The sequence below is a fragment of the Ornithodoros turicata genome, chromosome 6 (assembly GCF_037126465.1).
Source record: "Ornithodoros turicata isolate Travis chromosome 6, ASM3712646v1, whole genome shotgun sequence".
Classification (NCBI taxonomy): Eukaryota; Metazoa; Arthropoda; class Arachnida; order Ixodida; family Argasidae; genus Ornithodoros; species Ornithodoros turicata.
The window spans coordinates 67484335-67511024 of NC_088206.1; the positions used below are offsets into that span (position 1 = coordinate 67484335).

The following is a 26690-nucleotide window of genomic DNA, read 5'->3' on the forward strand; positions in this document are numbered from 1 at the left end:
CCTGCAGTCAAGCACATAGGGTGTTTTCACATGACGCCAAACGAACCCGTTTGGCCGCCATAGTGGTGGTCACTTTTTCGGCGCAGCTGCCGAGATTATCGAGCATTTGCTCGAAAACGAAGCCCCGAATGGTGTTTTGAAATCCGGTCGCTTCCGTACCGTTTTTTATCCCGAAGACACTTCGTCATTGTCGTTCTCACATCTTCTTTTATTAAAACTATGATTGTCGCATTGAAAAATAGCGCCGTTAGTCATCTTTCAATGCCGCTAGCACGAAAAGTGACCACCAGTGGGAGGAGCTTACGAGCATGCCACGTCACTGCCACGTCACAATGTGACGTAGGTGAAAACTCCCTCTACCGGAGTTCGTCTGGCTCGGTTTACGCGAGTTATAGTCAGTGATGGCGAGTAGCTTACTACATGTAGTTAAACTACTAGTTAAACTACCTGACTGTAGTTAAAAAGTAGTTATCAACTACTTGCAGAAATGTAGTAGCAACTTTTAGTTAAACTACTATATTGAGTAGTTAACTACAGTAGTTAGGTTACTGCAGGCGCCAACTACTTCCGATTTGGCCGCAAGCTTTACTTGTCTAATGAAGCCTCATTTGCTGCGAAATAATTCTGCAGCTTAGTTTATTCAGTAGGCACGGAAAGAATCCCCCGCAAGCTTTATATTTGACGATCGTAGCAATGGCTTGAGTCAAAGTTTATCATTGCTTGTGATTCATATTTAGGTGTCCAAGAACACTACAAGGGATTGATGTTGATGGACAACGTTAAGTCGTTATAGATGTAGTTAGAATACATTGGAGTTGTTAAAGAAGTAGTTTTAACTACTCCCTGAAAAGTAGTTGAACTACTAGTTAAACTACTCCATCGCGAAGTAGTCAGTAGTTATAGTTAAACTACTGTAGAAGTAGTTAGTGGCCATCACTGGTTTTACTAGCGAGCTGTTTTAGTACAGTGCTGGACAAAAGTTCACGGAACACGCTCCGGCGCATTCCTTCCTCAGAGTGACACGTTAGCAGCGAATGAGACCGTACGTACTTACAGGCATGTGCCTAGGTAACTCAGTCACGTGTTTGCAAGTCCGTACGGTCCCATTCGCTGCTAGCGTGTTACTAACAGGAAGGAATGCGCCGTAAACTTTTGCTCAGCACAGTACATCCGAACAACTCTACGAAAACGATACGATTGAAAAAGTTATCAAATCCAAGCTTGGCAATGCGATGTCACATGCTTCAAAGAAACAGGGCGATTAGCTTATCATGCTTTCGGAAACGTTATCGTGAACACCTTCCCATCTACTAGGAGTCCCTTCCCTTGAACATGTATCGTAACTTTACACCTCCTTCTTTTATCGCCTTATCATCCTATTGCGCAACGGTAGATATCCTCTTAGCTCGTTGACCCAGTGACCTAGATACTGAAGACCGCCTCCGGATCATTCCCCCTGTGCTGGCAAAAAAAAAGAAAAAAATCACTCTAACACGTTCCTATGTCAGAGTCGTGTGGCGTAAAAAAAACGGGATAAAAATAAAACACCTTAACACAAACCGAAGAACATAACGACCTCATATGAGCACCACTGAGCCCGCCTACAATCCCGTCATTAAAAAAAAAATATTGAAAAAACGAAAAAAAGACATGAAAGAAAACTCGTCCTCCTCACGCGATACTAGAGCCACTTCACCACTTTCCATCACCATAACAGACTCTCGAAACCGAAGTCCACTCGAGCGACAAAAGGTCACGGGTCGGGACACCGCCCTCGCGAAGACGCACACACGCGCGCGCGCAAAAAAGAAAAAAAAAGAAAAGAAAAAGAAGTACATCCGAAAGAGCCACACACACGCATAAAACTACATAAATAATGATCATGATAATAAAAAGACAAAAAAGAAAACGAAAGAACTTTAACACTGGACGCGGGGTGTGGTCGCAAGAGGAGCTGCAGCGCCCCCGCGGCAGTTTTCCTAGCGGCCGATCCCCTAACGATGCTCTCAGAAAAAGAGAGTCCCCGTGGACTTGCACGTCCTTTGCGAGGACGTGCTGTGAGATCTGGCAAAGCGCCATTGAACAATGTGTGCGCGCTGACGTTAGCGCACGTGTTGAACAACGCGTGGGTCGGAGAGTTTCGTAAAGGTCTATGTGAATGGATGGAAGCACGTGCGCTAACACACGCCGAGCAAGCTTTGACAGCTGGGGGGGTTATTGTCCATCATAGTACCATACTCGCAGCAACATTCGTAGGACATCATGAAGGTGTAGCCTCACTGATTATCACGTGTTACCACAGGAACCGCCTTGAAGACTCCTCTACAGACTAAATAGTAGATAAGATAGCATACACGCAGGCATGCTGGTGCTCCCCAAGCTCGGGCCTCTAGAGACTGTTTGATAATGCATTTACGTAGTGCGCGTGCAGATCATATAGCGGCCTCCAGCAAGCTTTTGCTGAAGCAGGGATCCTCGAAAAAGTCGATGTCTGCTAGGGTTCCAATCTGGACCTCTCATACAGCTCCCTTGGAATGCTAACCTCAGTTTGGTTGACTACTCTCATTTAAATTAATTTGTAAGCGCAGATTATTTTGTCTGCCTTCACGACAGAACTTCTGGAAGATGATCAAACTGGTGACGCATTGCAGCGAAGCATGCATGAGTATAGGATGGAAATTGATGTTCTCATGTTCCATCATGCATGAGTACTACATTACCGAAATGAGAACCATTTATTCCTTCTCGCTTGATTGATTGATTGGTTAAACCATTTATCCCTTTCTCGCTTCCTTTTTACCTTTTGCGTAGCACTAGCAGCTACCACTAGGGAAACTCTGTCTACTCAATCACGGCTCCAATCTTCATCGTCTTACAAGTGATACGTTATCCTTCACCCTATCCCTCTCGATTTCGCCACCAGTGTGAAGAATGGAAGGCATGTGGCAAACGATAGACGGCGCAAAATAAACCCTCCTTCCCCCCGTTATCCACCTCTTTATTAGACTGCGGTGATAAATAGCGCCGTCTAACAACAACGTCCCTCCGGTATTTCCACTCTCTATATGTTGCAGGCTATACAAGGGGAAAATTTAAAGACGGTTCTGAGGCAGAAATTTATCTAAATGTGTCGTCCGCAGAATGGGGTAGATCGCTCGCCACGCATTAAGGGGAGACGCGAACATGAGATACGATGCTATCTGATAAAGAGGCCAGCCGAAGAAGAGGGCGGTTTGCGAGTGTAGTATATCATATAGGAAAGAGGGTTGTATTGTGACGGGAAGATGTAGCGGTATCAAAGCGTCTTACTGATTGTGATTTGTCATCGTGGTGTCACGGTAGGAAACAGTAAGGTAAGTGTACTTAGTTGATGAATACTGTCCTTTCATCATGGATACAGATGTATACATGTACCAGGTTTCGCAATATTAGTCTACATCTGTAGCAGAATGTAGAGGATTGGGTCAAGGTCCACTTGGCAAAAGCAACAAGAAAAATATCAAACACTGAAGCTTTCCTTTAAGGGTTACAAGTTTTCATACAGTTGATTGCATTTCGTCAGGTACCTGACGAAATGCATAGGAAATGATCCACCAGGTGTGGTCCACCAGGAATGGAGATGTGGCGCCCTCTCGAATGTCGTCTGCTAATGACTGAAAACAAATGCACGTGAGGAGCGCTGCGGTTTCTGTGTCTTTCGTTCAAGCATACTTCGTGCATTCATTTTTTGAGTATCCATCTTACGCTTCGAGGCCTATTCCTGCTGCTTCTCCCTGTACAAAGTGTTAGTGTCCGTTTGATGTATGCAACATGACCCTGGAGCAAACCGTGTCATTCCATGCCAAGCCAATAAGCTGTGCACAACTGTTTTGACGAAGAGAAAGAAGAAGATTCTTGCGCTTGTTGAGTGCGGTGCAGTCATCCAGCACTAAAGCTATTCGTTACCGTTCCTGGGTCCTTTCATACATTTCTGGTGCCGAGAAGCGTAGCCTCACTCATTGACGGAAGCAATCCAGGAACGGGAAAATTATGTATAGCAGCGTTAACGTAGTAATGGCTACGGCTGTTTCCAGCTATGGTTTCAGCTATGGTTCCATTGTTTTAAACCAGAAGAGCAGAAGACACGGGATGCGCATGCGCACAGCGATCGCGTGAAAAATGGCCTGGAAGTTGCTTCGCAGCGCTAACACGCGCTGTAATTATACAATAAATGTTGACTCTGTTCGGCGCTGCCATGCGCGATAACACTTGTGTACACACATCCCCATAGCCGCTGTTTTCCTACCGGAGGTTCTGGCCTTTGTCAAGCAGCTCTGCTGCTCCCTGTCAGACTCATCGGCATTCATATATATATCGACCTGAAGGAAATAAACGATAAATGTCGGAAACTAAAAACATAATTCGAAGCTTGCTTTTTTTGGTCCAGTTCACTTACGATAAATCGTCAGAATTGCAAACAGGTGGCCCCTTAACAATTAAACTCGCCTACAGCCCCGTTTAGCCCGGTCTGTTTGCGGGAATGGTTAGGTCCCTAGCATCCTCAATTGTCGTCTTTCGGTGTTTCCTTTAAGCCTAACGTGCACGTTTATTGCGTATGCAGCACCCTAAAGCGCTGCTCACCTTGCGGGAATTCGGTGCACACTGTGAGGTTAATTATGATATTGTCACCACACTACTTCGAGTAACGGTCGTCTTTAGTAAATATGGCATCTAGAGCTAAGTGCAGAGTGACAACGGTATTATTGAGAGCTCGACGAAATGGCTCTACGAATTCCTCGAACACTCCTTGGTTGCCAAGTCCGCAAAGTCATGTGCTTCGCCAATACCGAGGCGAGCGACTTCTTTTTTTTTCTTTCTTTCTTTTTTTCGTTTCGCAGTCGCTTTTTTGCGCAGCTCATCTCGCGTCTCGATTGGTGGCTCTCGCTAGCAGATGATTCTTGGTGGCCAATGAAGAGTCTTCTACCACATGAAGTCACGAGACGCGAGAAGCCGCGGGGATTTTTTTTGTGTGTGTGTGTTAGCGCCGCGGAGCAACTGTGGCTATGAGCGGCGTACAGATGTGGACAGATGGAGAGAGGACAGCAGGAAGGAGTGGGGGACGAGGGACGGGTCGAGGTCGACGCCACTGCGCGCTCTATTGCAAAGCAATTTTCTCAGTAAATTCGCACTTCCGAAATGCAATATTTTGCGTGACGGTCCCTGAAGGTAGTATGCTCATATGGGGGAAGTATGCTCCCGAAATGCCACCGTTTAAAATCCCATATGTTCAAAATCCCAAACGGCGCTAGCGTAGCGTTGCGCGCATTTGTTTGTTTGTGTTTGGCTGTGTTTGTGTGTGTGTGTGTGCGCCCATCCTCGTTTGGTGAAAGTGGCGATACCTTTTTGTTATCAGCTGTCTATCTGATATAACAGGGGTCAGAGCGCTGTCAAGTGAAATAGTTTCACTTTTTGTCTCTGGTCCCTCCCTTTCTGAAATGGAAAGTCAAATGGAAAAACGAAACTTCAAAGTGAGCCCTTCTCTGTTTTTAGTGAAGCTCTTTTATTTGTCTTTCTCGCGCTCTTTCTGTTTCGTTGCCTGCTTCCTCCAACAGCCAGATTCGTAATAGCGAAACTTCGTAATATCGAAACTTCGAAATATCGAAACTTCGAAATAGCGAAACTTCCGGAAACTCGCCTGTAAACACATCACGGTCCGATGACGACATACAAAAAACAAACTAAACATCGACCTCGAACGCCACACTTAAACTAGGGAACACACACACACGCGCGTCAATACCATCTGCTTTCCGCCAGAAACCCGAGACGGCAGATTATCTATCCAGACTCAATATCTTCGCACGGAACGCGCCAAGTAAGGACAAAAGACGATTTGTTTATTTTGGCGCGATGCACTTTTCCCCATTCATGCCCTCCAGACCCAGCGGGGACACCGGATCTACTCCCTGCCAACACTTGATTTCCGAAAACGTTCAAAAGAGCAGCCAAAGTGGGAACGGGTAAGACGACCAGGACGACAGTAAAAGAAAGAGGGATGAAAGAAGGAAAGAGAGGTAAAAGCCACGAGTATTGGATGGTCAACTCCCACGGGTTTCCTATATAGAGTCCGTTTGTTGCGCTGTTTCTCATTTTCTTTTTCTTTCTTTTTTTCGCTTCTTTTAGTCCTCCGAGGGACCTTGTGTTATGTAGGAGATCCGTTCTGTCACGATCGATGCCAGGGTTGTTAGCAAAGTTTTCAATTTGGAGCTAAGTTGCGAAGGGACTTGTTCCGCAACTGATCCATTTAGTATAGCGCCACTATCACTCTCTGCCGTCGGAATAAATTTCTCTTCGCCCCACAACGGGGACTTGGCCCCGCAACACTGATCGTGATGCGAAAACACTCGTCGGAGACCACGTACTTGGAGCGCGTCTGTATGCTTTTAAAGTCAAAAAGCTAACATATTCCAGTTAAAAACAAACAAACAAAAAAAAAAAACATGCGAATGGGGCTCCCCCTACCAGGCTGAAACCATTTGAACCCACGCTGAAACCACCTGCCACCATTCCACGGTGACAACATCAACCCCTTAAAAGATTAACCACTCCTTTTTTTTTATTCCGCGTTAGCACCGCGAAGCAACTGTGTGTTATGAGCGGCGTACCAATGTACACAGGTGGAGAGAGGACAGCAGGAAGGAGCGGTGGACATGGTGGGTAGTATGCGTCCTGGGCCGACTTCAGGGGGAGCTGTGCCGACATTCGAACTGGAAAGTCTTCGGAAAACCCGGGGAAAACCTCAGTCAGCACAGCCGGTGACAGGATTCAATCCCGTGTCACCTCCCAGTCTTCTCACGTGACCTAGGCTACTACCAACGAGCCTTACCCAGCTCAGCCATGCCGCTGGCAAGAATAACCGCTCAAAACAAAGCAAAAGAAAAAAAAAAACTTTTCGCGGGTTACCCAGTTCAACGACATCTAGCCAGGGTTGGCTATACCGGAAACGGAAACGAGAAAAGGTAATTACCGAAATTCAACAGGAAACGAAAATGAAAACGGTTTCCACTACCAGAAACCGAAACGGAAACGAAATTCAAAAGTGGTGACGTTAACGGAAACCAAATTCGCAGGACCTTCCCCTCAGTGTTTTCGCGTTAATACGAAAATTGTGTATATATCCGCACTATTCTTCCCGTCATCATTCATTCATTCGTTTATTTTCGGGACTTTCTTTCGTGTTGAGCCCCACTGCGCAGCAAGATGGACGCGAAACTTTTCGATGACACGTTATTTTTGCGCACGAGCGGATACTTTTGAAAGTTAAAGGCATGTATTTCCGCAACCTAGAGAGAGGCATCTACTTGCGGTGCACAAGATTCGTGACGAACTTTGCATTAAAGTCTTTAGTGTTTGTATTTGGTGTGGCTGTCCTTTTGCATCTATAAATGTAACTAGAATATCTGACATGAAACACGAAAAAGCCAAAACCAGACAGTAGGAGTTCCGGATGAGAAACAAGGTGCATTCTTTTCGCTTGCACCTCCTGCACCAGATCTGAACTGGGTTATTTGCGTGCTGCACTTTCCTGTTGAAAAGAAAGACATTACTAATAAAGTTACTTTCAGCTGGAAAGTGCAGCTCCCGAAAACCCGTCTTGCGTGGAATCCAAGGTAGTGCAGTCCAGTGCAAGTGAAAAGAATGCGCTTACAGAAACCAGTCCCGAAATGAAACGGAAACAAAATTTTTAAAAGGAAACCGAAACAGAAACCGCTACCGAAAATCGTCCAGAAACAGAAACGAAAACGAAAAGCCGTTTTTTTTTTCTCAGTTCCCGGAACCGGAAACAATAATATTTTCGGTAACCAACCCTGCATCTAGCACACATGCAGCTATCGAATGGAACCTTCTTCTCATGCCATACACGCACACTGATTCGGCTCCTTCTTGACCTACATGCTAAACTAACCATTTTCCCCAACGTTCCTTACGCCACCAGTACGGCGAAGGGACCATTCGCGCGTATATAAACCCTAAATTCCATTACCTCTTCCCCCCCTTACCGTCTTCAAAGTGGAGAAAAGAGACGACAGCGTTGAAGAGCGGTCATTCAAGGAACCATATCGTTCGAATAGAATCCTCCCCAAAGAACTTTCTCACGGACGGCTGCCGCGTTGCAAGTCGAGCGTTCACCCGCGGACCTGCCTTTACTCTATGTTCTCGTTGGTTGCGCCGCCAAACTCGGAAAGAAACGGTTCGATTCGCGCGTCGCGCTTAATTACGCTCATCGCCTTCTATTGTGACAGTTGTTTATTGGAAAAAAAGAAAAAAAAAGAAAGAAAAAGAAAAAAAAGAAAAAAAAGAAAAAAAGAGAAAAAAGAAAAAAAAGTGTAGTTGCGTGGTTATACACTTTGAGTGATTGTTAATGGCGCGAGACGAGGTACCTTATTTTTTTTATTTTTTTACTTGGGAGACAGCCGATAAAATGTGTTATAAAAAGGGCTACAGTGAACCATCGTTAATATGGCCCCCGATAATCTGGCATACGCGCTTTACAACCATACTCCTGGGGAACAATTTAGTGAAACCTCTGCAAATCCCCCCAGTTAATATGAAAATTCCGCATTATGACCAAAATTTTCGGGAACGACCACGGTCATAATAACGAGGGTTCACTGTATATGTTTAGGGCCTGACTTTTTCGGGTTTTATTTTTGGCCAAATTCGGGGGGTAAATATCGGGTGATATTTTTTATTTGAAAATTCGGGTGTATTCGGGTTAAATCCCGTTACAGCATATTCTGTCGTCAGGAATTCGGGTGTATTCGGGTGATTTCTTTTTGTTTATTAAAAATTTGTCTTAACATGGAACTAATGTTTAGCAATGTTATCAAACTTTATTTTAATGGACGCTTATGAGTGTGCCACGAGACCCGGATGTTTTCGGGTAGATTCGGGTTAAACCCGAATTTTAGAGATTTCGTTCGGGGGGTAAATATCGGGCGGATACGGGTTTAACCCTAAAAAGTCAGGCCCTATATATGTTGTGTGTTGTAAACAAAGTTGTATGGTATGCGTTACAAATGGGCTATAAAAAGCGTAGAGTGTGGGTGTTATACAAAAAATTGTCGTTTAACACATTGCGCGGTAGGTGCGAGCTAAAAGGAAGCTAAATAAATGAATATGACAAGGGGCCTGCTGTTACGTTTGGGTACCGTATTTGTCACGTCGGTACCTTCTGGGCACTTCGTAAGACGGTAACTTCCAGCTGTAATTAGTTACTTTTGCAGTGACTAGTTACTTTTTACAAAAGTAACTTCTAACTGTATCTAGTAACCGCTTTTGGTTAAACTAACTGCAAAATGTAACTGTAATTAAGTTACCCAGGTGTGACAATATTTTCCGCCCGTTAGTTTCTTAGCGTCGTTCTGTTGAGGTTTCAAGTACACCGCCGTCTTTTTCTTTTTTTTTTTCTTTTTTTTTTGCAACCATGAATTCGAGGAATTTTGTCATCTCGCACGGGGCCAGGACGGCCTAGACTAACTCCCACCGTGTTAGTAAGGCCCACTGGAAATCGTCTGTTTATAACGACTATGCTAAGACACTACAAGTGCTACGACGAAGTTTTAAAAGTTACATTTATTCCCCCTTTTTTAGAAGGTAACTGTAAAGTAACCAAGTTACTTACTTTAACGCGGTAACTGTAGCTGTAACTATAGTTAATTTCAAAAAGAGCATCACCTTTAACTGCGTTACTACTTTTTTACTGGCTAACTGTAACCGAATGTTAGTTACTTTTTCTTCACTAACTTACCCGTGACTACATTCTACGTAATTGCCGTCATTGTTCTTAAGCCAGGTAATCGCAGGCAATCCAATCCAGGTAATTCTCACTGCCTCGCACCGCAGAAACAGTATCGCGATATTGTAAGCGGACAGGGTTGTTGCAGCGAAGTTTGCACAGCGCCATTTTTCTACCCAAGCGGCAACGGATCCAAACAGTAGGGAGTGTCATCGGCGGGTTCTGCGTGGTGTTTCAAGCGATACAGCGCCAAGGAGAGCTACAGATCCTCTAGGAAAAGGCGGAGAATCTTGCCAAGTGCGAACAAATAGAGACCATGTATTTGAAAGTGCCGCGTTGTCTGCTAAACTACCGCGCGTTGCATATTTTGGGGGCGCTGACGTTGCCGCTCGCTCGCGCCACCTGGCCCACAGAAACAGGGAGGCAATGTTCGTTCAGTGTCAAGATACATTCGGATATTGGGTCGGCTCGTGATACGAGCCGACCCAGTGTTGTTGCTTATGGAGTACTCAGCCGTGCGTTCGAATGCAATCTTTGAAATTCGATTACTCAAAGAAAAAGGGGATTCCAAAAGAAATATTTCATAACTGCGATGTACTCTTCCGAGGCTTTCATAAAATCATAACATGCGACGAGAAAAGTAATCGGAACCACGTAAAGGAGAATTGGCGGAAGCAGACCACAATTAGGGACGACACACACAAGTAAGCCTCAAACGCCCAGAAATTAACGAATTCAAACATTCCTGGCGTCAGCATCTCTTTTCCTAAAGTTGTTTGAATTCGTCAATCGGAACACGCTTATCGAGGAAACAGAAAGCGCCGTGCTTACTGCTGTTCAATAGGCCCTTTCCGATTACATTTCTCGGCGCATCAAGTATCTCGACGCTGAACGAACATAGCCCCCCCAGGTCTATAAGGTACTCGGAAGTATCGACTCTGTAATTTATCGTGAAACGACGAATCGCACGCCTTGTACAACACCATCGCATCGCGCGCTAAACACTGCCCGCTACAAACCTCCCAAAACACGCATCCACCATTAGCGCTTCGCGACCCAGTTTCGCTGTTCCACGTTGCAGAATTTCGAATCGAGCGCACAATAAAGAATACCGAAATCAAGCGCACGGCAGAGCATCATTGCGCTCATTTCCCGCTTTGCATCACACACCCGGTCACAGTAAATGGCTAAAAAATGAGTGAAGTACCCCAAAGGAACACTCGTGCGCGAACTACCATTTCCGGAGTCCTAAATGATGGCGGCCATGATGTATGCGCATTTCTACCGAGTCAACTGGGAGACACATCCCTATTAAGTCCACTTTTTTATGACTAATAAAAAAACGAAGAGAGAGAGAGAGAAACGCTTCTTTCGCTGCGATGTAAAAGGAAAGTTAAAAAGTTTCAGGAAATGACTCTTGGCGTGCATCTCGCAATGAAATTACAACTGCTTCTGCAGTTCCGTTTACCAGGAACGTCTATGCTTCGAGACCGATTCATTTTATTTATTTATTTTTATATCCTATTTTTTATTTTCCTTTTTTATTATTTTTGTGCATGTCGTAACTCAGTCACTCGTCGTTTCAGTTTCGACGGTGAAACTGCAGTTATCAAAATGGGGTCAAGATTCGGATTTTAGCTTCTATCGTGAATTGATGTTGCTCTGAAAGTCTATAGAATTCGCACTGTTCATTGAATGTTAAGTGGTTCAGAATGCTGTTAATTCCGGTCGTGAGTGAGTTGGTTTCGGAGCCACCGCGTTCGTTGGAGCCATTAAACTACAAGTGATAGCACAATGAGAGTGCTAGTGGTTGAGCTATAGCTATACCTGTCGTCAAAAGACGTCATTATAATAAATACCAGTACCAGAAATACTGAAAAAGCTTTTCCAAAGAGGTCTGGTTCAACTCAAGGCGACTTGCACATGTTTTGGTAAAACAGAGCGCATCACCCTGCTTAACTAAAATAAATCAAAAGTATTGCAATCGAGGACAGCATTAACATTAATTGAGGAGTGTACTAACATTATAGTGTTATTAATTTCGATAATTAGCACTTGTGAAGCTCACTACGCAAGCCCCGTTTTATGAGCATAATTAAGCCACCCTTTGCATGCTCCTGAAAAGCGTGCTTTTGCTGCCGAGCACCCAAGCTATGCGAGCAAGCCGAACGTCAAATTATTCATGCACAACCCTATCTGCGCTTCGCGTTTCACCGAACGCGATCCTTTCGCGATGCCCATTACTTTTTCATAATAATTCCTGCAGGCTTGGAGTGTCATTACGAAGGTCACGTTAGATACAGCGCTCTGAAGCCCAGCAGCGGAGCGTTCAATAGGTGCAACCTTATTATGAGCTTGAGTTGGATATTCCCCCTAGAAGAAACATCGGATAATGCTAACAATAGGCTTATCGCCATAGATCGAGAAGTTACCCGTCAAAAAGATCTCGTTACAAGATAAGTTACTGTGTGAAAAAATGTAACTAAGTTAATAACGAAGGTCTTCTGCCTGAAATGTAACTCCCCAGGCAGCACAATGTACTGAAAGTCGAGTGCAATAGGGGTGGACGGTATGTGTCTTATCGATGTTCTTTAGCTTCACGAGTGCGTTCAATTCCTTCCACCTACCCGCCCACCCCTATTGCACTCGACTTTCAGTACATTGTGCTGCCTGGGTAGCAGTTACGAGTTACTTAAAAAAACAACGAGCTACTTTCAAATTACTTTGGACGCAAAATAGCACTACACAGGTGCAGCCCGCTGAGCAGTTGAGTTCGAGCTTGAGTTGCCTGCGGAGGGGTGCAACATGTTTAGATCGTTTTCGTTTATGTCCAACAATTCGAACGCTTTTGCATCGTACTCCGTATTGGCGCACAATGGTTCAGCTTCATTTCAATGGCAGCGGTTCTTACTTCCTGAACAGAATGCTGTCCGTGATTGAATATCACGTTTTATGGCATTAAATGCCACGAAAGTACCAGAGAGAAAGCAAGAAAATATGTGGACGTGAGTGAAAAGCGAATTGAAAGTAACTTAGAACTTAGCTTAAGTTACTTTGCAAAGTTACCCGAAAAAGAAACGAGTCCCTCTGAAAGTTACCACGGCGCAAAGGTAACGACTTAAGTTACAAGTTACCAAAAAAAAAAAAGGTTAGTTAAAGTAACGAGTTACTTGCTTGTACAACTTCACGACAGATTAAATCTGAGAACTTTATGAGCACACTCCATTTCGCCATGCGATGAAGCGATGATTCGGACATGCCTTTTCCACTGCCTGTCAGGAAGCATCCCGTAATACATATGGCCTGATGGCGTGCGATTTTTACGGTTATAATGCGAAATATGTTCATACGTTATAATGGGCACATGATAATCCACATGACGGAACATGGGATCCCAATCATTGGTTCGCGTCAGGTTGCGCCAAGACGAAGCCAGAGTCGTGCTCGCGAGAGGAAGTAGTTTATGCTTGTTTGCGTAGCTTTATTTTATTTATTTATTTATTGATATTTTTATGGTGCCCATGAACACCAGTTGCCTAGGCGATGGTGCCCCCAAATTGAAACACAACCAACGACATAATAGAAACTAATAAAGGCAATAGTGGAACATCTAGAACACAGGGAATACTCAAGTACTGAAATACAAAGTCGATATGGCTTTGGATTCTCACATGAAGAATAGAAAATCGACAGTACTTGCTTCACATTAAAATTGCACAAACAGGTCTCGGAGTTTCGTCTTGCAGATAAAATGGATCATAAATAATTGAAAATTGGTCGCATCACCGTCAAACGCAATTTTGAGACACAATGAACACTCTCGAAAGTCCGCTCGAGAAAAAATAAATAAATAAAACGAGTCTCTAGAGCACCCTAATCAACCCGAAAGAAAATCTCGTACATATCATAAACTCTCTCCCTAAAAAAAAAAAGTAACGTTATCATAACACGGCAAATAGGGTTCATTTGCAGGAAAGCAGCCCAGCCCTTCTCAATCAGAGAGTAAATTATAGTAGCTGTAAGAGACACGTAAAAAAAAACACAAAAAAAAACGACAATGCAAAAATGCAGCGTTCAAACAATACGTCTATCGCGAAAACTCAATTACCTTTTTGCACATCCGAATACCGGGATGGTGTTTCATCGTAGTAAATGAACCCCAAACGAACTACGCACCATCAAACAAAAACATTTTCTGCTGAAAATGGGCCAACACAGTGTGACGAATGACGACGATGTTGAAAGAATGATTTCCTTCGGGAATAAAATGCACGGGGGAGTTATCATTGCGTATGCACGTGGATACTACAAGCGCAAGAGGGACCTACTGGATGTAATGAGAAAGTGACTGTCGTTAATCGACTGCATTTAGTCGTTACGAATTTAGTTTCTGGCGCACTAAAAAGTCATTTTCTCGACGGTACTTTTTTCTTTCTTCCTGTTTGACTCTGAGTAATGTTTAACGTGCGAACATAACTCATGCCGTAAACGAACTCGCGTTCGTTTTTTTCGTAACAGGTCAAGGGCAAGTTTTCTGTACATGAATATACAGTTTATACTGTTATCATTCATCATGAACTATTGCCTATAAGCTACAAGCATTCATCATGAGCTATGGCACATGTTCTACTAGCTCAATCTGCGTTTTTGCTAGCTGAAAAGAATGTCGTAGCAAAATACAGAGATCGGTAGTTCATGTAACACTTTTATACATCTTGTTTGAAGAAGGACATTGCGATGTGGAATGAAAGGAAGTTTCAGGAAATGACTCTTGGCGGGCATTTCGCAATGAAATCACGACTACTTCTGCAGTTCCGTTTATCAGAAACGTCCACGATTCAAGACAGTTTTATTTCCTTTATTATTTTTTTTATTTTTTTATTTATTATTTATTCATGTCGCAACTCACAGTCACGATACGTTTCAGTTTCGATGGTGAAACTGCAGTAATAAAAATGGGGTCAAGGGGAACAGTAGAGTAGCGTAGTCACAACAAGGCAGTTCAGCTGCCTGGTTGCTTTTACGTACGTGTCCTTGCGTGTTACTGCCCTTCTGGCTAATGGACTATTACGGACTACCCCGATTGAACACCTTTGTACGCTTCTCCATCACCGGATAAATTAGATCAGCTTTGTACTACTACAATCCGTGAAAGTATTGCAATAAACTTTCAAGACGTCGCCTGCGCAATAAACGGCCCCAAAGCAAATCACACACCCTAATTGGGACTCGTCGCACGTTCGGACGAAACGCGCTCCCGAGACTTAATTCCGCACCTAGATGGCGCACGCGACCTTCTTATCGGCTCTCGTAAGAAGTCAGGAAATCGATGGAGCTATATCAGGCTGACACTGCCAGTGTTTTAGTTTTTTTTTTTTTTGATTGGGTGTTAGCGCCGCGAAGCAACTGTGGCTATGAGCGACGTACAGATGTGAACAGACGGAGAGAGGATAGCAGGAAGGAGTGGGGGACAGGGGGGTTAGTATGCGTCCTGGGCCGACTTCAGGGGGAACTGTGCCGACATTCGTCTGGAAAGTCCAGTGTTTTAGTAGAAAGTCTGATTGGGTGGAAAAAAAGGAAAAGAAAAGGAAAAAGAAGGGGTAAAAAAGGAAAATAAAGGAAAAAAGGAAAAAAAAGGAAAAAAGGGGAAAAACGAAAAAAAGAAGAAAAAGGAACGCACAGACCCCGCGGTACGTGCAGCATGTAGTCACACAAATGTGGGCGGACTCACCTTACACGCAGATCACCTTACTATTATTATTATTATTATTATTATTACCGCATAGAGCTCTGACGTGTTACTAGAGGCGCTTGCGCACGTTGCCTGAGCGGTAGTGCCAAAGAGGCCACGCAGAGCGTACTTTTATTTTTAAACGCATTGGCCCTTAAAGCGATTTTAAAACTCAAGTAATTGTTATTATGTAATTAATTAATTAGGCACAATGAAAAAGTACTGTTGACTACGATACACGACCGCTGGGAACATTCAGTTGTTGGCGGCCCGGTGGCAGTTGTTTCTGACCCTGTACGTCCTATAGAAACCCTCAAGACCTTCAATGAATGTGTAAGTGAATGAGGGAAGTCGCCGTCACTTCATGACGTCTACGGTCCCGGTGGGAGGGCTATTCAGGTGACCCGTGACGTAGCAGAAGAATTGGCCAATGACAGTCATGCAGGGTGTGCAGACGTCAGGGGAGGAGATCGGTTTGTCAGATTCGATTGCACGGTGATAATACACACAGCACCGAGAAGATATTGCGCATGCTGGATCCTGATTGATTGATTGATTGATAAATGAAACAGGAGCCACGTTAAATTGCCACTTCCTTACGCTTTTAAGAGCAATGTGAAACATGCTCAAAAGAGGAATGAGAAAACTGGAGCAACTTTTTCTTTCTTTTTTTTTTTTCACCCCATTTTTGATGCTCTCCTTCGCGGCTCGGTCTAAAATGGGGAACCTTGTTTTGGCTGGCTTTTAAAAGCAGCTGCCCTTTCGGAACAGAAGGTCTTGCACTTTTTTTTTTCTTCCGCGGCCTTCCTTTGTGTTGCCATTATTATTATTCAGCACGTACGATGGCCATTATCGACTGCTCCCTGCATTCTTAAAAGGGCTTAAAGAAACGAAGGGCGATCCCCAAAGCGGGTTCCTTAGGGTGCGTCGAGGATTTTCCACAGCGCTTAAGCTTCTACACCACCTTCTTCGTTTTTCTTTTCTTTTCTTTTTTTTTTTCTTTCACAAAGCCCTCAGTAGATAAACAGTCTTGGTAAATCTGAAGCGATAAAGCGCACGGAAAGCCATTAAACCATAATGTATGACGTGATCTGACCGAAAGAGCGCTATCTGTTGTGAAATTTTAAAGAGGACTTTATTTTTGGGCTTTACGAGCTTATACCTACGTTGACGTCCATGTCATCGCACATATTTGATACTGTACACTGTGCACTCTTGATACGGAGTCTGATGGTAACCTCCATAATAATGGCGCTGGTTCAATGTAGATGGCAGCACATTCAGGGTGGTCTAGCCACATGACACATAACGTCGTCTAGCCTAGTGACGCGGATGAACTGGGCGTTCCATTGAAGCCGAACTTCGGGGATCTTTCGTCGGTAATTTCATCTCAATGCCGTTGCGACGCGTCCGAACTCGAGAACCGGGTTCGCGATGTCCATCCATAATCACGAAGCGTAGCAGACGACAAACAATGCTAGCCCTCATTATACCGTACTAAGCCACATTAAGATCAGTGGCTTGCGCTCGTCCTTCGAACCGTTGCCTCACGACAGATCCGTTTCCATTTCGCGGACATTAACCGTACACACAGCGTCTGAATTGCACAGTAACGACTTCCGCTATCAAAGCAGACGACATAGCCATTGCAGACGACAGAGCGTCCTATTTGAGCAGGCAAGCATAGTCTTTCCGCGCGAGCGCATAGACATTCAATAGCGGCAGGGCTACTTGAGGGTGTAATTTATTAAACTCTCGACATCTTCAATCTTCTCGTGCTTGAGTGACTTCTTCGCTCGGGATAATAAAAAGAAGAAATGCAGGGAAAAAAAAAATCATTCGGCTGACGATGTAATCCGTTCCTGTCACACCACGCTTTCCGTGTTTTGCGTGACTAGACAGATTAAAAAAAAAAAAAGAACTATCAATGAGCCCACCAATAGACAGATAAAAAGATTCAGGACGAAGAGGAGAAGAGTATATTTTCAGCTGCTGTTGGAATGTGTTGGAATGTGTGAATGTGAACATGTTTTATTGTCTCATGCTATGTATCTATGGTGGTGCTGTTGGTGAGTTTTTAAGGATAGAAGAATGAAAGGAAGAACAAAATGGCAAGGATGAAGGGACGTAATCCATTTGTTATATGCCGCATTACTAAGCAAGAAGTGAGAAAGAAGGGGAAAAAAAAAAAAAAGAAGCCGCGTTGAATGCAGCATTTAAAAAATATGCGTCTCTACTACCGTGCACGTTGATAAGGCAGTTATTTCGATATAGACAAAAGTCGTTGTAATATTATATTTCGTAAGAATATGGTATTGTGTAATTATAATCGTATACAAATATACAGTACGTAAATAATAATAATAATAATTAGCTACAGTAATTGGAACAGTGACAATGTCGACAGAGACACCTGTCGCCGTTGCACACCCCTGCTTTCAATTCATCGTCAATGGCAACCCGTGCTCATGTAACAGCGGAACATAAAAAGACGCAAAATACACGGGGTTGGGGGGGGGGGGGGGGGGAAAGGAACAATACGGGATCACAGAGTAATAGGTAAGCAAAGACGGGAAGACGGGGAACAAAATGGATTAGAGGAACATTGGGTCACGTAATTAATTTTGTGACCACTCAGAACAGCCACACCAGGCTTAATGCAATTTCCCAGCCACCTTACACAATAGGCTTTTGTTCTCTGTGTGCTACTCGTCTACAGAGTCACAGTGGAGTGAACGGTGTAAAAAGGGATACATCTGAGCTGATGAGGAAATTGGGAAATGGGGTTCAGTGCTCACGAAAGGAGAAGGTATGTGTCTTTTCCCCCCCCGCTTTTGTCACTGCAGGGTGAATTTCCTTTCAGTGTACCGTAGCTAAAGTCCTACGTACTTATAGGTATCAGGTGGGCAAGTTCAACAAAGGACGTTTCAAGGTTTAGCTTGACTATACCGGTGGAAGATGTTGAATAATGATTGAAAAACTCCTTCACTATAGACATGACTTCACTAGGTATGGCCTTGTAGCGACGCTTACAACACTAAAAATGTGCTTAGATGAAATGTATTTTTGTTCTATAAAGTTTCAATACTGCTTCTTTGGTAACAAGGACCAGACCAAATGTGAAGCTTAGGGACTGTTTACAGTGCTGGGGAGTAGACGTTTCTGCACGGGGACTAAAATGGGAAGCAATGTATTGAGAGGCACGCGCGGCCTGTCAAACGGTCGGAGCTGTTTCCGGGAAGATTTCTCCAAAAACTACAACCCAACGTCTAGCTAACCAATTAACTCGTCTTTTTTAAATTGTAGATTGTAGACTCGTCTTTTTTAGAGTGTAGATATGGGCTTCAGGAGAATTTCTATATCAATAATAATTTTTACATACTAATACGAATTTCTAAACAAATAAGAATACGGCAAAGCGGAAGGACAGTCTTACATGAAAATTCAGGGTGCAAATAAAGTAGGGATGGGACGAATCCAGAGTTTTCCGTATCCGAATCTGAAGGTTCTGCGAATCCACGAATCTTACGAATCTCGAATCTTTCGAATCCTTTCTTTAAGAAGAGCTTTAAAAGCCAGGAAAAAAGAAAAAAAAACAACTACTGAAAATCGTTTTGAAGCAGAATATATACATATATATATATGTATATGTTTACAGTTCAGGCGTGCCACAATCCCAGCTGTGGACGGCCGTTTCGAGCTTCTTGGCTCTCATCGGCACAGCGTAGGGATGTGACACGCTCTTGGGTCGGCACAAACACTGTGTCTCTGCAAGACATCAATGTTCCAGGGTGTTAGCAATACCTCTGGAGGCCGCAGTGCAAAGCCAGTAAGTACAGATTACAAATACAAAAATGAGCAAATGCTCCATGGCTGCACGTGAGGCTATATACATTTGTTTAACGAAAAAAACAAACAAATTAAATAATAGTTCAGTTTCGGGAGAAAATATACCTATATAGTTCTAAAGAAACAAGGGAAAGGGTGCAGGCTAGCTGGTATAGATCCACTACCTACGTGTGATAGAACCTACGTGTGTCGTCTTCTCTGTCCGTGTCTCTCGGTCTCTTCATGGACCTAATATAGTTCTTCTTAAACGTAAGTTATTTAACGTGTTGTTCATCGACTACAAGAAATCCGTAGATTCTCGAGCCTGAATTATTTCCATAAAACTAAGCAACAATCAAAAGCAAAGCCACGTTACTTTTAAACTTGGAATGTAACAGTTCCTGCCTGTTCCTCTTTCAGTCCGGAGCAATGTAAACAAACAAACAAACGAGACAACGCCCGTCGGTCAATTAGGCTTTCGACTGACTTCAAAGGCGCTAATTTGAAAAAAAGAAACAAAGAAACGTGGTTGGTCGATTCGTAAGATCCGATTCGCCGAATCTCGCTTCTAGGATTCCTGGATTCGCGGATGCCCTTGGCACCCCATCCCCAAAAATAAAACATTACTTTTGACACTAAAGGCTGCACTTTAAAATGTGCATCACGTCAATTAGAGCTGACAAGAGCAAAGAGAATCTCTCACCTCGTCTCGTTGTTCTCGAACATGACCGTGCCTTCGCATTCCTCAAAGTCTTTTCCAATCTTGGCCGTGCCTTCGACCGCCTTGTAGGGAAGAAAAACTCGGCCGCGCGCACCGCTGAAGCGATTCACTCGGATGCGGTACTCGCCCACGGCTTCGCTTATCTCCACCTGAGTCTCGGCGAGCGAGAACACGCCACTGTGGTCGTCGTCCAGAATCATCACCGTGCACACCGACGGCGTATCCAACTTCACCGCGGGCTTCCCGTCCGTGGAACCCGGCGGCGACCCGGGCGATCCGTTCATGGCGGCGTTCAGATGGCGCGGGTTCGACAACCGCACGTAGAAGTGCTCGTCCTCTTCGAACACGTCGTCGTCGATGACCTTGATGAAGACCTGCTTCTGGGTCTCGCCCGGCCGGAAGACTAGCGTCCCCTCGACGGGGATGTAGTCGCTTTCGGCGTTAGCGGTTCCGTCTTCGGTCGCGTAGTCGACGCAGACGGTAGCGTTGACGTCGCCGTCCCGGACGATGGTCACCGCGAATTCTCCGACGTTCTCGAAGACGGTGTAGTGGCCCGGATCGAAGAAGAGCCGGATGGCGTCGTCGTGAGGCTTGTCGGCGCCTTCTTTGGAGTCGTCCTTGATGTCGTCTTTGACGTCGGAAACGCGTTTCCGCATCAGGTTTCCGGCTCCCATGAGTCTCCGAGTGGCTTGGATGCGGTAGTAGGCTCGGCTCTTGGGACAGCGGCTGGTGATCTCTTCTCGAGCCATGGCTTCCAGTTCCTCTGCAGAGCGGAGTAAAACGAAAACGGAGTTAGGGATATTCGAGCGATATTTGATGTATTACTTTTGCATTGCCAACGTTTACAAAAAAAAATGCAGTTATAGTTGAGACTGGCGCGGTACGTACAGAAGTACAGCTTGTCTAGACGGTTACAGTACACTGGAGAAGACAGTACAGTACAGTACAGAACAGAACAGAATAGAACAGAACAGAACAGAACAGTAGAGTAGAGAAGTACTGATTGCTTTGAAAGAAGTACACAGCAATCATTTCTCATTTATCTACCATTTCTTGTATATCATTATCAGTACAATGCCATGCATTTATGATGAAGACAACATTTCCTTGAGTTTGAGGAATGAAAAAAATACAGAAAACATGCACTATACGTAAGAGACTCAAGACTGATGTCTGTTTCTGTATCTTCTTCTTTTTCGTTTCTCAAACTCAAGGGAAATGGTGCCTTCATCGAATGTCCACGAGCTCACTAACATGATCAACTATCGTTCGTCAGTCGCACTCTACAACCGCTCGCCCTTTTATGTTTCCTTTCCCCAACTACTCCTACGTCGATTCCTCAACCTTGATTTCGTTGTCACACAATCAATTTGCAAATAGTTAAAAAAAAACTACTACTAACTCACCCAAAGAGCTGTCCGGATGCTTATGCCGTAACTCCCTCAAGATCTGAATGTATTCTCTCCTGTGTTCTTCAAACGCTTTCGCCTCCGGACTCTGCTCTTCCTCAAAGCCTTTCAACTGAATCCCACCCAGCATTCCGTCCACCATGGATCCCTTCGGCGCCATCTCCACGTCCTCCCCTTCGCCGCCGACGATGACTCCTCTCCTGTTCACCCTGTACTTCTTGGACAGATACTTGTAGATGAGCAACCTCCTATCCGCGATGTACGCCGTCAGAACCGTGGCCGGGAAGAAGAGGAAGGTGACTATGCCCTCCCAGACCTCGATCCTCCCGTAGGACGAGTACGTCAGGATGATGTACAGCCAGATGTAGGCGAAGACGCTCCAGGTCATGGTGACGAAGAACACGCGGAGATGCTTTATCCTCCTCACCTCGGGACTGGGTATCGAGTACACGCAGATAGCGATGATGACGAACATATTGAAAGCTGCACTTCCCACGATGGTGCCGGGACCCAAGTCGCCGGCTTCGAATTTCTGAGCGTACACTTCAATGACGGAGAGGAGAATCTCGGGCGCGGAAGACCCCAGGGCCATGAGGGTCAGGTTGGAGACGGTCTCGTTCCACACGCGCACGTTTATGGTCTGCGTCTCGCCGTTCGGCTTTTTGATGATCACCTCTTTCTCCTTGGAAGTGATCACTTCGATGGCTGCCATGAAACGGTCGGCGATGATGGATATTCCGATGAACATGTACGCGAGACAGATGAAGTAGACGAGGCCTCGAGCGACGATGTCGCCCGTGCTGATGTTGTCCTGCGGGAGCCATATTGGCAGGATGAGGCCATCCTTGCAGGATTCGTTTTCGTCTTTCGACGCATTGGAGGCTCGCGATTGGTGAGGGAGGGAGAGGAGGAGGAGGAAGAATGCGGAGAGGGAGAAAAGAGTGCGCGCGGAGAGAGTAGAGTGCGCCATGGTGGTGAGCGGCGTTCACCTGCGGCCGGTGTGAAGGGTGATGAATCCGTTTATTCGGTGTGGATGGCTCCGAGCTGGTGATGGTGGCGGGAGAATGTCGGGCTAGATGACCCTGTCTCGCCTGTAAGAAAGAAGAGAGAGAGAGTGAACGCAATTATGCGGGAATCGAGCATAAAACAGCTAGGATTAAGCAACTTGTCTGGAGGGAACAGCGTTTAAAGGTGTCGATGATAATTAAAATACTTCTATGAGTCTAAGAGCACATAATATACATAAATTACATTAATCGGAGGCGAATAAAACAAACAGCAAAACAATTTCGAGTACAGTTTATATCGATATGTATGCATTGCGGTTTCATGCAGAACGCTCAAACTAACGGTTCGGCAGCTATGTAAGCAAGAACATTCCTAGATACGCTTACTTCCGTTGTAAAGATAGCACCAGCTGTAACGCAACGTTTCTCCCAGTCTGCCCCTAAGAAGACGCCGTCGTTGAGAGACGAGCTTTGAAGCCACCTGATGTGATCACGTCGAACTGGCGTATTTATTGGTACGATGCTCACAAGCAAACGTGCTTCGTAAGCGTTCCTGTAAAGCGTGCTTTGCCTGCAATACACCGCCGTATTGCGGAGAAGGTTCCCGCACTTTTGCTCGTACACGCTAGTTGAACTCTGAAATGAACGATTTTCAAGTGTGTTTATCGCGTCACTTTTCTGCTTGTTTTATAAAGGCAGCGCACGTAACAGGTTATTTTTTTTTCTTCTTTCGTTCTCTTTTTTTTTTTTTTCACAGAGATTGGTTGTGGTCAAAATATGTGTCGTTAACGCTCCACACTCGAGTACTTTCAGCGCTTACAGAAAGAAGGTGGTTGACAGGAGTCCATCGGCATTCGACGCGAGTGATGACTTTTCCCAGCAGAAAGCGTGATACTTCATCACCCTTCATAATTTTTTAAAACGTATTTACGCAGAAGGTAAAGGTGCAAAAACGTATCTACCCACACTCATTAATTGTTACTCGCTAGTCTATGAATATTAATCTCCGCAACAGTTATTGTCAAACTTGTTAACCCCCCGAGTATTCGCCGGAACAGAACCTATAATGCGGGTTCTATCCCATTACCGAAAACTGCGAAAGCCGAACTGCATGTTTGTGCCGTACGTAATCTGATGGCATTCGGCTGTTCCGCGTCCAACGTCGAAAGTGGAGTTACGAGTACATTAATGCCACTTCATAAAGATGCTCGTAAACACGGACACGTCGATATAAGCTTGATCCAACGTGTTTCGACGTCGACATAAGCTTCTTTCGACGTGATAATGGTGCGCTAAAAAGCTTGCGTCGCCCCGAAGAGAAAGTGCGCGGGAGAGCTGGATGTTTCTAACGGACCGTAACGGGTCTAAATAACGGGTGGATTGTAAGCGAAATTTCGATCTTAATGCGTTAGCATTGGGAGTGTCAAAATGGAAAAAGGTGTATGCATGTGTGTGTGTGTGTGTGTGTGTGTGTGTGTGTGTGTGTGTGTGTGTGTGTGTGTGTGTGTGTGTGTGTATATACCTGCTAACTTGGGAACATCCAAATTAGGGAGATTTCAAAAGCGGGGGGGGGGGGAGTAGGAGAAAACCGTTGTTGGGTGGCTTTTATTTGCATATGTAACAGGAACACACTTCACCCCAGCAGGCTCATCGGGCACAAGTTTTGCAGCAACAGACTTTGCCCTCTCCAAGAAACTATCTGGGTGTCAAGCTGTGACAAGGCTATGACACTTTCTCAAAAGAACGTGAGGACACAAAACTATGTCTCTGTTGTCTTTGCGAGGTACGCAAGGTCGAAAGAGCTAGTGCAAAGGCACCTTTGTCGCCCGAAAATATGGAGGAAATGCCCAGAAACTAGAAGTGCTAGAACTAGAACCATGACCAGAACCCCTGAACTCTGTAACACAAAGGCTCCGGGAAGCGGCAGCGATGCCGATGGCAACTGGGCCGGTATTTAATTGACGTTTTAGTCTGTGTGCCCTGAGAAAAAACAGGCGTTTGAGATATAGAGAGGGAAACTGCATTTTCCGGGAGATTTGCTTCTCGGCCGTACAATCGTACAAATCGGTCCGAATCCGGGAGTCTCCCGGATGAATCGGGAGAGTTGGCAGGTATGTAGCATGTGTATGAGATGGTGAAGCCTCACCGAGGCAGAGGTATAAGTGGACATGTATAGAGGATGTGTGAGGGTAAACGTACATGGAGGTAAATGTTTTGAAATTGAAGTATTCGAAGGTAATTAAGAGTAAGAGGTAAGGGTAGCTGAAGGTAATTAGAGGTAATTAACGGCAACTAACGCGAGAAAGTTGAGTTTAAAGGTAATGATTGTAAGATACATGCAATTAAGAGAAGGATTAAATGAAATTAAAGATTACCGAAGGTAATTAAACGTAGTATACGTCAATTAAAGGGGAATTAAGAGTAATTAAAGGAAGTAAACGTAATTAAAGGGAATTAAATGAAATTCAAGGTTAATTAAAGGGTAATTACAGGGTAATCGAAAGTAATTGAGGTTAGTTAAGGGTTAATTAAATGGACTTACATATAGTAATCGAAGGTATCGAACCGGAAGTCGGGTTTAGACCGGAAGTGGACAACCGGAAGTTGGGTCAAACGCGGAAGTTAAGTATAGACCGGAAAAGGCGCTTAATCCTAACGCATTTCACTCACATTTACCGCTAAATCGCTACTGAATTTTATGATCCGGCAGTCTTTCTTGGGCTTCGACACGTGATCAAGCCGACGAAATACTACCACGCACAATTAATCTATCAATCGACAACAGCTGTGTCGTTCATTATTCACAGTTGTCTTGCGACATTAAACAGTATATCATTGACACGCAATGTACCCTACAAATTGGACGAGAAATCAGAAAAAGGCTACCGTCCCTCCGTCTGTCCGTCCGTCCGTGGCATCTCCTTTGAAGCGTGCTTTCACTGCACGGGCATGGTGTACGCGGGAGAAGCAAGGACAGTGACACCAAATGTCACGAGACGACACGTTCTTTCGTTCGTGTCGTCTCATTTCTGTGCTTGTCTTTGGCTGCGTTCCAATACCCCGGTTAGTCGACTGCCTAGCGGTCTAACCGGAAGTGCCGCCATGTTAAGTCTCGTTCCAAATCTCGCCAAGTCCGCTATTCAGTCGGCTACCGCCTAGTGCGCATCGATGCAGTCTAGTTATACGCCTGACCATCTGAATGCCGGGATGGAGACGCGCGTTGACGGTACCAGCGTGCCCGCTGTTTCTGCTGGCTTTAAATGTAAAGTTGCACATAGTGGTATGTTTTTTTAAAACTGCGTAGAGAGTTGCAACACATGTTTAGTTGTGAAGGCGACAGTTTACGCACGATGTCCTACAAACTTAGCGCATTAGAGTCCTGCTGCGCTTGCGCCGTACGCATTTCTTGCGTGAGCAACGAGATGGCGCCACAGGCGCCTCGGCTTGGCAAGCCTGTTCCAATAGTGACAAGCAAAGGGGTCTACTCAGCTGCCTAGTGAGGCGGCTTCGCGGGCGCGAGGTATTGGAACGCAGCCTTTATGTTTGTTCGCTCTGCATAACCAGACTCTGCAACGCCGCGCTTCAACACCATGTAATACCAACTACCTATTTAGAAGGCACTGTTCAGAAGCAACCGAGCATAGTATGAGAAATGTCTGCATAACCAAAAAAGGCCTCTGCAAATTGCAGTTACTGCTACGCTACATACAGTGGAAACTACCGCTGTATCGCCATGTTATTATCCAGCATGTGTTTAAGTATTTTCTTTGCAACAAAAATGCCGGATGCCTCTGTTTGTTCTTTCGCGTGTAAAAAAGCGCCAGCGAATAACGTGAATCTGTGTGCATTTCCGAGAGAGACAGAGGGAGAGAGGGAACGTAGCCAGAGGAATACACAGCCCATTTTCATGTTGCCGTTTATATTTTTATTGTCATTATCGTTGCCACGTTTTCCTTTACAGCTTTTCCCACTTACGGCGCAGCGCCATCAACATGCAACGGGCGAAATTTTGTTCTCGGTACCGCCATAAGGCAGCGCCAAAACTGCGCGCACCGAAACAGGCCATCAAAGAGGACGCCCTGATTCATATTCGCAGACAGCAAAAAAGCAAGAAAGGAAAGAAAGAAAGGAAAGCGTCGGTGAAGAGGACATGAAGATGCGAATTACAAAAAAGCTCGGACTGCCACAATAGGGCATTTCGAAAAGGGACCATTAG

The 26690-nt window shown here is 44.9% G+C and overlaps 1 protein-coding gene across 7 annotated transcripts in view; it reads right to left on the reverse strand.

Annotated features, from left to right (window-relative positions):
- Positions 1-26690, reverse strand: part of LOC135397135 (sodium/calcium exchanger 1-like) — a 191441-nt gene that overhangs the window by 31836 nt on the left and 132915 nt on the right. For all 7 annotated transcript variants that reach the window (XM_064628496.1, XM_064628494.1, XM_064628498.1 and 4 more), the window contains 2 exons: positions 21465-22558; positions 20041-20821 (listed from right to left, as the gene is read on the reverse strand). In XM_064628496.1, the coding sequence (XP_064484566.1) occupies positions 20041-20821; positions 21465-22437 (1754 nt within the window). In that variant the 5' untranslated portion in view covers positions 22438-22558. The remainder of the gene's footprint in view (positions 1-20040; positions 20822-21464; positions 22559-26690) is intronic.